The sequence below is a fragment of the Electrona antarctica genome (genome assembly GCF_951216825.1).
Source record: "Electrona antarctica genome assembly, chromosome: 1".
Lineage (NCBI taxonomy): Eukaryota > Metazoa > Chordata > Actinopteri > Myctophiformes > Myctophidae > Electrona > Electrona antarctica.
In genome coordinates this window covers 50302722-50316735 of record NC_136806.1, presented here as the reverse complement: position 1 = coordinate 50316735, position 14014 = coordinate 50302722, and the positions used below count along the sequence as shown (strand labels likewise).

The 14014-nt window shown below is 44.2% G+C and overlaps 2 protein-coding genes across 3 annotated transcripts; one reads left to right on the top strand and one right to left on the bottom strand.

The window, feature by feature from the left end:
* Positions 1-666: 666 nt before the first annotated feature.
* cetn2 (centrin, EF-hand protein, 2) lies at positions 667-5234 on the bottom strand. Its single transcript, XM_079498433.1, has 5 exons — positions 5025-5234; positions 4112-4276; positions 3586-3714; positions 1693-1830; positions 667-781 (listed from the first exon to the last, which is right to left on the bottom strand). Exons 1-5 carry the CDS (start codon positions 5025-5027, stop codon positions 692-694), a joined length of 525 nt encoding a protein of 174 aa, XP_079354559.1. The 5' UTR covers positions 5028-5234; the 3' UTR covers positions 667-691.
* Positions 5235-5539: 305 nt separating this feature from the next.
* Positions 5540-13452, top strand: nsdhl (NAD(P) dependent 3-beta-hydroxysteroid dehydrogenase NSDHL). Of its 2 annotated transcripts, none has more exons than XM_079500405.1 (8): positions 5540-5586; positions 5767-5844; positions 6848-7009; positions 7503-7649; positions 9699-9827; positions 10143-10285; positions 10952-11054; positions 12078-13452. In XM_079500405.1, exons 2-8 carry the CDS (start codon positions 5824-5826, stop codon positions 12408-12410), a joined length of 1038 nt encoding a protein of 345 aa, XP_079356531.1. In that variant the 5' UTR covers positions 5540-5586; positions 5767-5823; the 3' UTR covers positions 12411-13452. The 2 variants fall into 2 exon arrangements, with proteins under 2 accessions (XP_079356531.1, XP_079356532.1); XM_079500406.1 differs by having other exon boundaries at positions 5553-5586; positions 5730-5844.
* The last annotated feature ends 562 nt before the right edge of the window (positions 13453-14014 follow it).

Genomic DNA, 14014 nt, shown 5'->3' with positions numbered 1-14014 from the left:
ATACAAGTAAAACAAACAGCTACCTTGCATTGCAGTGTGAAGGTAAGACCCCTAATACATTAATACACAAATGAGAAGAATTATTTGGCATTTGACCAGAGTCAAGTCGTCTGTCAACTACTTCCATCCTTTCACTAGTCTGTGATGTTTGACCGCAAAGTGCTTTGAACGTGTCCTATTTTCGCCAGTGCCTTACCCCTTATCCCTAAACTTCTTGGCCTTCTTTTCTTCTTTTTTGTTTTTACTATTTTGAAAAACATTTCAGAATAGTTCAATTAGCCAATCTACATGCTCACAATGTGTCGAGTTGAACGTTTTTGTTAATGTTTTTCAAAATAGTAAAAAAGGCAAACATGTTTAGGGATATGGGGTAAGACACTGGCGTGCCCTTGAGAGTACACAGCATGAGTGACTGATAAGGAACACATTAAGCCTGGTACTCCCATTTTGGGCGTGTTTGGGCAAATTCTCCAAAATAGTCAAATATACTTAGTAATATGCTTAATAAAAATACACGACGTACGCCAGTGTAGCACTGCGGAAATAGCCGATCTACAATAAAGACTGGCCATTTTCGCAGGACGTTCGTCCCAGAATGTGGACTTTGGGGCTTGTGTGGTTCAGTGGTTAAGACAGAAGAGAATGTAGGACCCTGCAGAGGCTGACCCCTCACGTTACGTCACACTGTGTCTCAGTACAAACTGGTCTTCTTCATGATGCGCAGAAACTCCTGCTGATTCACTTCCCCGTCTCCGTCTCTGTCTGCTTCCTCGATCATTTCCTGTGAATGGACAGAATAAAGAGTTTTAATCCATTGAGACCTGGAACGCATCCATGTCACGTTAGCGTTTAACCACATTAACCATTAAGTATCTCTGGGTCTTGTTCACGGAGCAGCAGATCAGATGGAGAACACACTCATAGCCTGTTTACAGCAAGCACCGGTTTTGAATGTGTGTGTGCATTCATTTGTAGGGATGGAGAAACCCGATACCCGGAAAAACCCGATAACAAGCTTATTGAGTACCCAGTATCATATCAAATAAGCTTTTGGGCTTATCAAGCCTGTTATCGAGCATAGCGGCCCATGATGTCATGTTTAAACAAGTCTTAATCAAGACGAGGCGATCAAGAAATAAATCTAATCGCCCAGCCTGGCACAAACATGTCGGTTTAAAAGTGTATTGATACATGCCAACCAGCACTGCCCAGGTAAATACAATTACGCTTTTGTAGTGACGGTACACACATGAACCAGTTAACAGTTTCTTCAATATAATAAAGTAAAGTAAAAAGGTCAATTGCCTTCAATCTGTACTGTATTTGAAGGCCCTAGTAAAATGTAGTGTAAGTGATATTGTTTGGTTAAATAAATATGCATTTTCTGTTTATAAAGAGCTGAATATACATGGAAGTTTTTCTTTTCTATTCATAATATGAAACCATTTTATTGCACAAATGAATGGTTGTTTTAATGTTTGACTTTTGTCATCTTCATTTCATTTTAGATGGTGGTCAGCCACAACTGGCTAATAAAAAAAGATATTGGTTCTGTTCTGAATTTATTGTCGTCTCCCTTCTTTCAACAAAATAGTAAATACGATAGTGGGCTCGATAAGAACCCGGCTCGTTAAGCCTGATCGATAAGGTGACCATCATCAATAGAAATGAACAAGCTCCATTAATTTGTACCTGCAGCTCCTCATCGGTGAGGTTCTCTCCCAGCTCTTTGGCGACTCTCTTCAGGTTCCTGAAGGAGATCTTCCCAGTCTCGTCGTCGTCGAACAAGCGGAATGCTTTCAGGATCTCCTCTTTGGAGTCCTTCTCAGCCTGAATTGAGAGAATACACCTTTTACATAACTTCACGTTCAGCAGATTCACATTCACCTGCTGTTAACTTTGGGAAAAATAGCAAGGACTCCCAAAAAGGAATGTGATGATTCTGCAGCCACTTTTCAGATTATTCGTTCTCTAAGTCGTTCTCGTAGGGTTTCCTGCACAATGTTATTGGCATGGCGCTGCGCCATGCTTGAAATAAATCGCGCCATGCTTAGCTGCAAAAAAAATAAAAAATGAGGGGGGCTAGGGAATCATGGTGTGTGTGATATGAAATGTCCAGTACCTCCCCAGTGACAGCCCAGTGTCTGCCCAGTGCCTCCCCAGTGTCCGCTAAGTGCCTCCCCAGTGCCTCCCCAGTGCCAGCCCAGTGTCTGCCCAGTGCCTCCCCAGTGCCTCCCCCAGTGCCAGCCCAGTGTCTGCCCAGTGTCTCCCCAGTGCCTCCCCAGTGCCTCCCCCAGTGTCTGCCCAGTGCCTCCCCAGTGCCTCCCCAGTGCTTCCCCAGTGTCCGCCAAGTGCCTCCCCAGTGTCCCCCTGAGTGCCTCCCCAGTGTCTCCCCAGTGTCTGTCCCCAGTGCCTCCCCAGTGTCTCCCCAGTGTCTGCCCAGTGCCTCCCCAGTACCTCCCCAGTGCCTCAATCAAATTAATTAATTAATTAATCAACATTTTCGGCGCGTGGCCAGAAGGTCCCCCCCGTGCCCAGCACCATGCCAAAGCTTTTTCCTGCAGGAAACACTGAAGATGTGTGTGACTGTTAAAGTAACAGGTAATGTAACAGCCTAAAGGTTGTGGCCGAAAGGTTCCTGGTTCGATCCCTATCACTAAGCCTATAGATGTCACATGCAAAAAATAACAGATTTACAAGCTAGCAACACATTTAGATGTGACACATTGTTAGCTTGTAGTAGATCTGTTCTTTATAAGCATGCACCCTGTTGCAAAATGATTAGGTAGCAATTGTAATAGTAATACAGTATAACTTACAATGTAACTAGCTACTCTTCATACCAAATAATGTTATGTTTATTGCTTTTTAAAGGAATAATAAGTAACTGCTAACTTATTACTTACTGGAGCAGAAGGGCAAAAGCCAGCTTGATCTAGACTTTCAGTATGAGTACAGAATGTGAAAGCGCGGCCTCACGATCCTTCTGGCTTTTTGGGTTTTAAGCGGGAGGTGTCAGAAAAGTTACCACAGGGATAACCTAGCCACCTAGGTTCACTTGATGCAAGAGAGAGCCGCCTTCCTGCCAGCATTATTATTTTATAATGGTGGCAGGCCCTGTGTACATGACTTTGATCTATTGACTTTTCTGATGATACCACTCTCATACACTGTTCTCTCAAATCTGTCGAACAACACCTGATAACTGCATGTAACGTTCCATTCATCGTGATAGATGTAGGATAATCAAAAGCTTTTTTTCATTTATTTTCATGGCTTTTTTCCTCCTTTAACGAGACTTGCTTTTTTCTTGGTTTTTATGTGTTATATGTTGTAGCCCAAAAAGGAGTACTTAGCCCCCAAATTGAGTTTCTTTCCATCTGTCTTCCTGATAAACTTGTCCAACACTGGATGTAACAGTGTAGTACTGTGGATGTACTGGGATGTATCCTCGTTCCCAGCCTTTTCTCAGAGGAGAAAAGCCCGGTCACGACATAATGCAGGGTGTCCACATTTGAAAAAGAGAAAAAATAAAGGATTGAGGATTAAAAAAAAACAAAAAAACATCCATTAATGTACACCTACCATCTTCTGTGTCATGACAGTAAGGAAGTCCGCAAATGAGATCTTTCCTGTCCCGTCCTTATCCACTTCACTGATCATTTTCTTGATTTCTTCTTTCTTTGGTTCGAACCCCAGGGCTCGCATTGCAACCTGTAATGCAGAGGAACAGACATGCACACATTAGACCAGGGTTCCCCAATTCATTTTCCTCAAGGGCCATATTTTGACTAGAGTACCAGGCTGGGGGCCGAGTCCGTACGCACGAGGTCGAGGTCTTCCCCTGAAAATTCATTTTCAGGGCAAGACCCCATTTGAAAAGGATGCCCAGTTTGACATGCATAGGCTACTGACCCCCATTTAATGCCATTTATATCTGGGACCCCCTAAAAAGAAAAACGTTTTTTTTTCCCCCTCACCCACCCGGCTACCTGGTAGAAAACAGCTTCCTATACCAGATTTTCCAACGGGTTTCCCCAGGCTTTAAAAATAAAAGCCTGCGTACCGAGGCTAGGGAACGAGTGAGCTAGTGTGTGGGTTGTTGTTTGACCTTGAGCTCCTTGACGTCGATGTGTCCGGAGCCATCGGTGTCAAACAGCTCAAAGGCCTCCCTGATCTCCTGCTTCAGCTCCTCTGTGAGCTCCGCTTTGGGGCTGCTCTTCTTCCTGGGCGGAGGTACGGGGCCCTGCAGGGACGGCCTCTTTGCAATGGTCGCCTGGAGAGCACAGAAGAAGAACAAGTGATGATGGCGAAGGCAGGGGGCAAAGATAGTGAATAATCGCTAGGTTAATAGCAAGTAAGTAAGTGGATTTACTCAACTTTGAAGAACTTTTATTATTTACTTTATTTTTTTAAAGATATTGTTGGGGCTTTTCTGCCTTTATTTGGATAGACTACAGTGGAGAGTGGCAAGAAACATAGAGACAGAGAGATTAGGAGTGACACGCAGCAAAGGTTGTCAATTGTCAGGGTCGGGAATACTTGTTTGTGCATGCATGTGTGGAGGGTGGGATTGATCCATTTTGGTACTTTTGGTACTGTATTGCATTTTGATACCATACCAATATAATATTTCTACACGCACGCACGCACGCACGCACGCACACACACACACACACACACACACACACACACACACACACACACACACACACACACACACACACACACACACACACACACACACACACACTACTGATACTTTTACTTAAATAAGCAAGCTGTGTACTGTGCAGTGTGCACCACCACAGCTGCACTAGTGAAGGAGAACAGATGAGTCACGTGATGTGAGAAGATGGGATGAGAGGCTGCAGCCATGAGAAAAAAACATTTACATACAACAGGCTTGTCTGTAGACTATAGAGTCTATAATCACAGCCAGCTGGTTATCTGTCTACTAGGCTTAATAACATGCTTACATGCACATGTCCCTTTTGTCATCAATGATAAACAATTTCACTCACCATTATTTACTAGCTAGATGTAAAGGGAGATGATGATGATGCTGAAACTGTTTCTCCTTTCTCATCGGCGTAAACAAACAGAACAAATAATGTCTTATTTTTCTTTTCTTCCCCTGGACCCTCTTAAAGCGGTTTCTCCAGCAACGCTTTTTTACAAATGTCACGAAATAAACGTTTTGCAGCTAATAATAAGAAACTGGAACAGGTTCTTATTTGATCAAATCCACGCAACCTACCTACCGCTGCCCTTGACAACCAGGCAGCCAATCACAGTGAGTGCGACGCACGCACCGTCCTTCCGGCGTATGGGATTCTCCACTGTGGGTGTGGCCGCGTGGTTACAACAAGTAAGGGGGCGGGGCAATAGTGAGGGCGACGTCTCCGGTTGGTCCGACTAGTGGCGTTCCTTGACGTATGCCTCTCGCAATTGGCTGTGCGCAAATGGGCGGGATGAACCTCGTCCAATGGCATAGCGTCCTGCACTCAGCTGATAACACTGCTCATCGGGCTGTGCGCGGTTCGGTTTCATTTACATTACATTGTGGTCTGGTCTGGGCAGCAGGTAAAATATTAATATTTTATATATATAATAATAGTATTTTGAACTTGAAGTGTGGAATATTATGAATATCCGCTTTGCACATTGTAATGGATGTTATCATTCAGTTTACGTGGTGTTGTTCTGCTTCATTGTTAAAATAAAAGTGACATCTCATCTGACTGCGAGTTCGCCTCTCTCCAGTCCATGCAGTGCGACCATCAGTTCACCTGTTGACTTTTGACGTGTAAATTCATCATCATGGCCACACGAGTTCGACCGGTGAGATATAAAGCATTATGTACTTGTGTCATCACGGTATAATATGTTTATGGTGTTTCACTGTTTATGTGAGGATAGTTTAAGTTGTTTTACTGAGCTGTGTGGTGTTTGTTACCTCTCCTGAGGCTCCTCCATGCATGCGCGCGCGCGCGCAGTGTGTGTGTGTGTGTTTAATGATTATCCTAATGGGTAACAGGTCAGGTGGACACTAGGAACATCTGGGCACCTCGATGTAAAATTGTCTAATTTGTCCAAAATGTAAAATAAAATAAAAATAGTCTCGTCTCAAGTAAAAGGAGGTAGGTTATACATGCTTATTACACGGCTTGGTTGAATGCCATGACATATGGCATTCAACCAATTAACATACACTTATACTTGGTCCCATACAAGAAATGTATTATTTATTCATAATATTATACATTTATAATATACATGGCAATGTTCATGCCACCTCCGCTACGCGTCGGTGGTTAATCAGCCTGTCTGTGATTTATCTATAAACAATGACCACTCAGCCATACATTATCCCCTACTTAAACATTCAACATTTAAGTTCTAATATTTCTAACTGAACTGCTACAAATTGCTACAAAACCTGTATATCCATATCATTTTGGGGCATAAACAACGAGTTTAAGCATAAAATGAAGTCTGATAATGAAGTACCGTGCATGTTCGCATCATGTATGCTTTACATTACATTACATTACATTTTTCAATTATATTATTTTTAACATTTTGGACAAAATAGCCAATTTTACATTGAGGTATGGATGCCCCTAGTGCCCACCTGACCTGTATCCATATATCTCTCTCTCTCTCTCTCTCTCTCGCTCTCTCTCTCTCTCTCTCTCTCTCTCTCTCTCTCTCTCTCTCTCTCTCTCTCTCTCTCTCTCTCTCTCTCTCTCTCTCTCTCTCTCTCTCTCTCTCTCTCTCTCTCTCTCTCTCTCTCTCTCTCTCTCTCTCTCTCTCTCTCTCTCTCATTCATATATATATATAGGGTAGTAAAAGGTGTGCAGTGATTGGCGGCTCAGGGTTCCTGGGCAGACACCTGGTAGAGAAGGTGTTGGAGCGAGGTTACTCTGTGTCTGTCTTTGACATCCGACAGAGCTACGATCTGCCTGGTGTCACCTTCTACCAGGGAGACCTGTGTGACAAACAGGTGGGTCAGGTGGCTCCCCTTTGTCTTCTCCTGGTGAGCCACAAGGCCACTGGCAGTGAATCTTCAGTGTGTGTGTGCGTGCGTGCGTGTGCCTGTCACAATTATTACATAATCGTCTAATCACAATTATTAGAGATTTAGAATTATGTTGTCATAACAAAACAAATCATACGTTAAAAATGCTGAAATAGCAGATCTGCAAGCTCGTAGATCAGCTATTTCCGCTATTTTTTTTACCTTTTTAAAATTTAAAATAATGAATGTCAGTCATTTCTTTGTATATTTCAGTTATTCGTCATATCTGCCCTGTGCATTTTTTGATTACCAAGCAAACAGAAATGTGTGTGTGTGTGTGTGTGTGTGTGTGTGTGTGTGTGTGTGTGTGTGTGTGTGTGTGTGTGTGTGTGTGTGTGTGTGTGTGTGTGTGTGTGTGTGTGTGTGTGTGTGTGTGTGTGTGTGTGTGTGTGTGTGTGTGTGCGCGCGTGTGTCGCAGGCTCTGCTGCCAGCTCTAAAGGAGGTGTCTCTGGTGTTCCACTGTGCCTCCCCGGCTCCTGCCAGTGATGACCGGGCTCTGTTTCACAGGGTGAACGTCCAGGGAACCCGCGTTGTGATCGAGGCCTGCAGAGAGGCTGGAGTACAGGTGGGACCACATTGCGGGTGTATGTCCAATACTAGGGCTGCATATAATGGAAATTGTGAGCAGAATAGCGACTGGTGGATTTTAGCCTAGGTAATAATAGCCTTAATAATAGTGTGCTTTTAGCACACTCTGGTGGATCCAGGTATTAAAGCTACCTGCAGTGTCAATGTCCAGCCAACTGGAGGCAGCATAGCTTGATAGGACCACTTTATGGCCAGCACACATCACACCAGTATAGACAAATTCAGAAACGGGTCTCGCAGCTTACGTATTTCCTGTAGGCGGAGCCGACATAGCTGCGGGGATAAACCTGCACCTCTTCTACTACAGTGAACTGTAGAGTGACTGATGTTAGTCTGCCTCAAACGTTACTCTTTTACCTGCTTTTTACTAACACTAACATTACAAAGATGCCCAGAACATGGGGATGAACCTGTGTAGTTTATGGCTGCTCCAACAGTAGTGGCAACTGGCAACATTAAAAAAAAAAAAAAAACGGAATGTCAAAATATCCACCACGGTGGCTGAGAGCAGAGCCATAGAGTAATGGTTGAGACGAAGCAGTGAAGGGTCCTGAAAGATACATAACGTCAGTCTTACCCAATACCCAATCTTTCTGTTTTATGAACACAAGGCTGCTGTACTTTATACCTCATACTAAGCATTTACAGTATGAGGTATAAAGTACAGCAGCCTTGTGTTCATAAACATATATATACTACAGTTCACTGTAGTAGAAGAGGTGCGGGTTTACCCCGCAGCTATGTCGGCTCCACCTACAGGAAATACGTAAGCTGCGACCATGAGACCCGTTTCTGAATTCGTCTATAACTGGTCACCAAATGGTGGCAGTATTGCCCGGTAATAACGGATAAATAAAGCTTTGCTATTACACACTAGTTACTATCCACTCCTTCCCCGCAAACGGACGGCCACACCTGGGTGTGGCGGGTGGCAGGGTCATCCCTGTCCATCATGGTAGTGATATCAGTCATGCGTCTTGCAATGTAAATGATTAAAATAAAATATACACAATATAGTGAATATACAAAACATTGGGGTCAATTTCCTTCATTTCATGAGTCTGAAAAGGAGATACAGTGTTGGATTATACAGCCGTCAAATTATATTGCATGTGGGGTCCAAAGATTTAAAATGTATGGGGGTTCGTGGTCTAATTACTATCAAAGTAAGGGTCCATGAAAGTAAGTTTGACTATATTTAGTCACTAGTCAAGTAGTCAGTCACTGGCTCTTGCAAATGTTTTTCATTGGTTCAATATTTTTACAACCCACAGACACGCGTAACCATTTTAACTTTCACTTTTAGAAAAGAACAACAATACAATCTACAAGCTCACAACGTGTCACATGGTCACATTTTGTGTTTGTAGATCTGCTATTTTGGCTACTTTGGCGCTGAACTCGAGTTTTTATGGCAGTAGAGCCCTTTATACGATTATTAGGTCTGACTCTTTGATTTCAGATTCTCATTCCCTAGCTGCTTGCCAACACCACATGCTTTTTATCACCCTTTGACAGCATTTAGTTTCGAAAGCAGAACAGTCATGTGCAACAATTACAGCGGAGCAAGTTACAATTCATCATTACAAAACAGCTTAAATTCAACAGAACCAGACTTAAGCAACAGGCCAGAAGTAGCAGTAGGGGGCAGGTCAAGCAGTGCAGTTTAGCAACACACATATGAGGCCATCTGACAACCATGTCCGTAACTACTTATACCCTATGTATACTTTATTACAATTTACAATTTAGGCATTTAGCAGACGCTCTTAATCCAGAGCGATTTACAGTACTTTATTCATATTATAAGGCAACTGACAAGACTGATGCCCGCGATTTGTTTCAGCATGCAGGTACCCAACAACACGGTTAAAGCCCTCCCTAGTCCCTACCGTGGCAAAACCACGGTAGTTTGTCGACTATGCTTCATGACATTTCCTCTGATATTACTCTTCGAAGTGTCTCTGATAGTGGATAACAGCATCTGTCAAATTGTAATTGTAACAATTTGTTTTTATGTTGCCAGAAACTTGTTCTGACCAGCAGTGCCAGTGTGGTCTTTGAGGGGACAGACATTAAGAACGGGAGAGAGGACCTCCCCTATGCCAGGAAGCCCATGGACTACTACACCGAGACCAAGATTGAACAGGAGAAGGTAAGATTCTCCTCCCTAGACTTGGATTTATGGTGAAATCCCACCTAATTGGCTTACCGGCGTTCAATAGTTAATCAAAGTAATCGATTTAATCTATCTATAAATGCACCAACTCTCTGTGTGTGTGTACGTACGTGTGTGTGCATAGTCTGTAATCCATGTAACTCAAGAACATGTTTCTCGATTTTTTTATTCATTGAGAAAATAATCAACAGAATACTCGCTAAGAAAATAAATGGATACTTGCAGCCCAACTTACTGTACTAATAGTTTTGTATTCAGTGATGAATGATGTATTCTGTTGTTGGGCTCTAGTTGGTTCTGGAAGCCTGTGACAAGGACCAGGGGCTCCTCACGGTGGCCATCAGACCTCATGGCATCTTTGGCCCCCGAGACCCTCAGCTGGTGCCTATTCTAGTGGACACGGCTCGCAGGGGCAAGATGAAGTTCATTATTGGGTGAGTCAGCACATCCTAACTCCGCCAGATGGAAGTGGCTTGCTTCACATTTGTTTCACAACCTACTTCAGTCTGGGATCTCTGTAGCCAATCAAACGCTGAAGAAAGCCGTCCTTTTATTTCTCCTTTACGCTACTTGGCAGGTGATTGGATGAGCAGTAACTGGCATACTTATCCACTATGAGTCATTATTAGACCTGAGGCCGATTCTAAAAAAATGGCTTCTAAATCCTAAACGTTTTGAAAAACCTGTTTCTATGTCAGTGGTGCTCAACTTTTATCATTGTAAGGACCCCCAGAATTGTCTTGGCCGCGGTCCCCCATCTGAAGATATGTTGTTCCAGGGACCCCCCAGAAGCAAAGATTTGAGTAAAAACGTTCGCTCTGAAAGAATATATTATTTTTCAAAAATAGCGGATCTACAAGCTCATAGCGCGGCACTCGGTGCCGCGCTATGAGCTTGTAGATCTGCTATTTTTCAATAGCTAAAGTATAACATAATGCTTAAAACACCAAAAGGCGTTCCCGTCCTGAATGGGTTAAACAATATCTCCAGGATGTTTATGTCCGCACACAAATGTTGGTTAAAGGGAAATTTGATTACAACATGATAGTATACAAAATCTGTGGTCATTGGTGTTAACTCTGTTCTTTGTGTCTTTGTAGTGATGGGACCAACCTGGTGGATTTCACCTTTGTGGAGAACGTGGTTCACGGTCATATCTTGGCTGCTGAGCGCCTGAGGCCAGACTCGCCCATATGTGGCAAGGTGAGAGAGACTGGAATAGTCATTGGTTAGACATGGATTAAGGTTAGGTTTAGGTGTGCTGCCCCGTGGGAGGTTAGGGTTAGGGTGAGGGTTTGAGATAGGTTGTAGTTGTAGGACTAATGACTAGTCTAACCAATGACTAGTCTAAACCAAGTACTGTCTAAACTAAGTACTGCACCCGCAGGAACTCTCCCCATTTAGCATTTCTCCCACTAATCTCCAGATTTCACATGCAGTGCATGTGAAAACATCCCCGCCTGCTGGGCATCGCCCGTCACTGCACTCTCTCAAACCCGCTCTGCTCCAGTTTCTAACAACTACAATTACTCATTATAGACTAAGATGTTTTATTAAAAAATGTTTAAAGCTTTTGACAGATTTTCAAAAAAATAGCTGATATTCAAGCTTATCGTGCATGTGTTGAGCTTGCCGTTTCAAGTGTTGTAAGCTTGTAAATCAACTATTTCCGTTATTTTGTAACGGACAGAAAAATGTGATTTATTTGTATATGTAATCATATCTGCCATGGCCTGTGTAATTTATTTGTGATTACGAAGCCTCATAGGCGGACCATGAAAATGTGGGCCCCTGGGCCACCGACATGCAAAAGGCCTTTTGGGGTTATTTGATTGACATGAATGAATAAGCCCATTGTCTGACAAAAACTGCAAAGTTACAGTGACGCAGACCGCGTCAATGATATTAACTTTGCAGTACTTGGGGGCACCTGAGCTTGAGCCTCTGCATGACCCCGACACGGTCACACGGGGGCTCAAGCTCAAGGGCCCTCCCTAGCTCAGGGGCCCCTGGGCCTGGGCCCAACAGGCCCTTTTGGTAATCCTCCCCTGCGAAGCCTAAAAGGCAAACAAATACAAATTGTAACGTTCCAATGTTCAATGCAAATACAAAAAAAAAACACAATTAAATCGCCATCGCAATTATTTGCGTGACAATTAACTGCCAGCTGTAACCGTGACCCTCACTGACTGCCTGCTTGTCGCCGTACGTCGTGTCTCCACACAGCCGTACCACATCACCAACGACGAGCCCGTGCGGTTCTGGGACTTCATGGCCGAGATCCTGGTGGGTTTGGGCTACGCGGCGCCCCGCTACCACCTGCCCTACGCGCTGGTGTACGGCCTGGCCCTGCTCCTGTGGCTGCTGGCCCTCGTCCTGCGCCCCCTGGTGGCCTTCAAGCCCACCTTCACCCCGATGAGGGTGGCGCTGGCCGGCACGCACCACTACTACAGCTGCGAGCGCGCCAAGGAGGACATGGGCTACGTGCCCGTGGTCGGCCTGAAGGAGGGCATCGCCCGCACCGTGGGCAGCTACCCTCATCTGCGGCACGGAGCTTGATGACGTGGGATGGGATCGCAGGAGGTGGACTTATTTATGGCCCCTTTTCCACCAAAAGAACTTTGGTTCTAGAACTGGTTCCGTTCTATATTTTGTATGATTAATTAATATATCACATCTGCATCTTCCGACCTGAATAGTGACACGGACACTTTGGTTCCCACTTCAGGGTAAGAAGAAGTATTTTCTTCGTTCCAGTTCCGAACCAACTAACAACTCTGAACCAGTTCATTTGGTTCCAAATTAGGCGAGAAAACAAAAAACGGAGCCGGTTCAACCCAGGTGGAAAAGGGGCCAGGCTGTGGTGTCCTGTGCTGTTTTCATACATTTTCGAAGAGTTTTGTAAATAACAGATCAACCACATGCTGCGATGTATGTATGCTATTTTCCTGTTTAAAACAGGGATAAAGTGGTTAAACTGATGCTATAGCAACTGAAACCCCCTTAAGGCCCGACCCCCTGCGGGTCCCCAGACGCCACGTTGAGAACACCTGAGGTGAAAGATCTTAACGATGAAGGCTCTCTCTCTCTCGTGGGCAATTATGTGACATTACTGTAATGGTTTACTGGTGCGGAGGGAGAGCGTAATGGGCTGTTTCAGGGCTACGGTTCAATTGGAAGCAGCCGGCAGCAGGTTCACACACCTTCAGCGCGGTGACAGACACTGATGGCTTTTAATAGCTTTTATGCAGATCTGTGAACTTGTGTGTGAAGTGAATGCTGCCAGTCACCTCATATTGCCCTACACTCCCAGCTCTCACCAGCAGATGGCAGCAGATATTCCCGGTTTCAGTCAGTTGACTTGAAAGCCTGGACAGTGGACACATAAGGCTAAAGGTAAAAACCAGCTAAACTTAACTTGTGAAGGCTACAGAACTTACTTCATTGATCTGTTCACTGTGCTAACAAATCTTCAGTAGATCTCTGTAATGTGCTGTACATTTAAATAGGGCTAGTAGGCCTGCTTTCAAATTGCATTTATACATTCCAGTGGAATATGTTCCTCTTGATACTGCTTTCATTAAAAAGGACATTTCTGATGTTATGTGTGGCACCTACTGATGAATGAATATGGAAACAATATCTTATATATTATTGCTATTTGCTCTAATATAGGCATTCCACTGCTGTTGCGACATTGCAATGCACGCATCACTGAGAAGGCATCCGTCCGTTTCTTTTTCAAGTGAAGCAGTTACGACACCGTCCGTTCTCTAAACGTTGGTTTTGGCAGTCAAACAACAATAATGGGATGGGCAGGGCAATCACAGTGCAATCAGGTCCCAGTCTTCTCCACATTCCAGCAGACATATTGTTTAAACAATCATTTAAACAATTACAAGTCAAAATAATCAGTGACTGCAGTTGTCCAGGTTCAAAGAATGTGTGTGTGTGTGTGTGTGTGTGTGTGTGTGTGTGTGTGTGTGTGTGTGTGTGTGTGTGTGTGTGTGTGCCTGGGCTGGTTGCTGCGTGTTTGGCATTCCGTGTGCTGGTGTGGTTTTCGTGGGAAGGTGGGGGTTATGTTCAGATACCTTGCATTCTCTCCCCAACGTTAAGCGAGCAGCACCCAAATGATTCACTGCTGGAGTCACACAACCACGGGG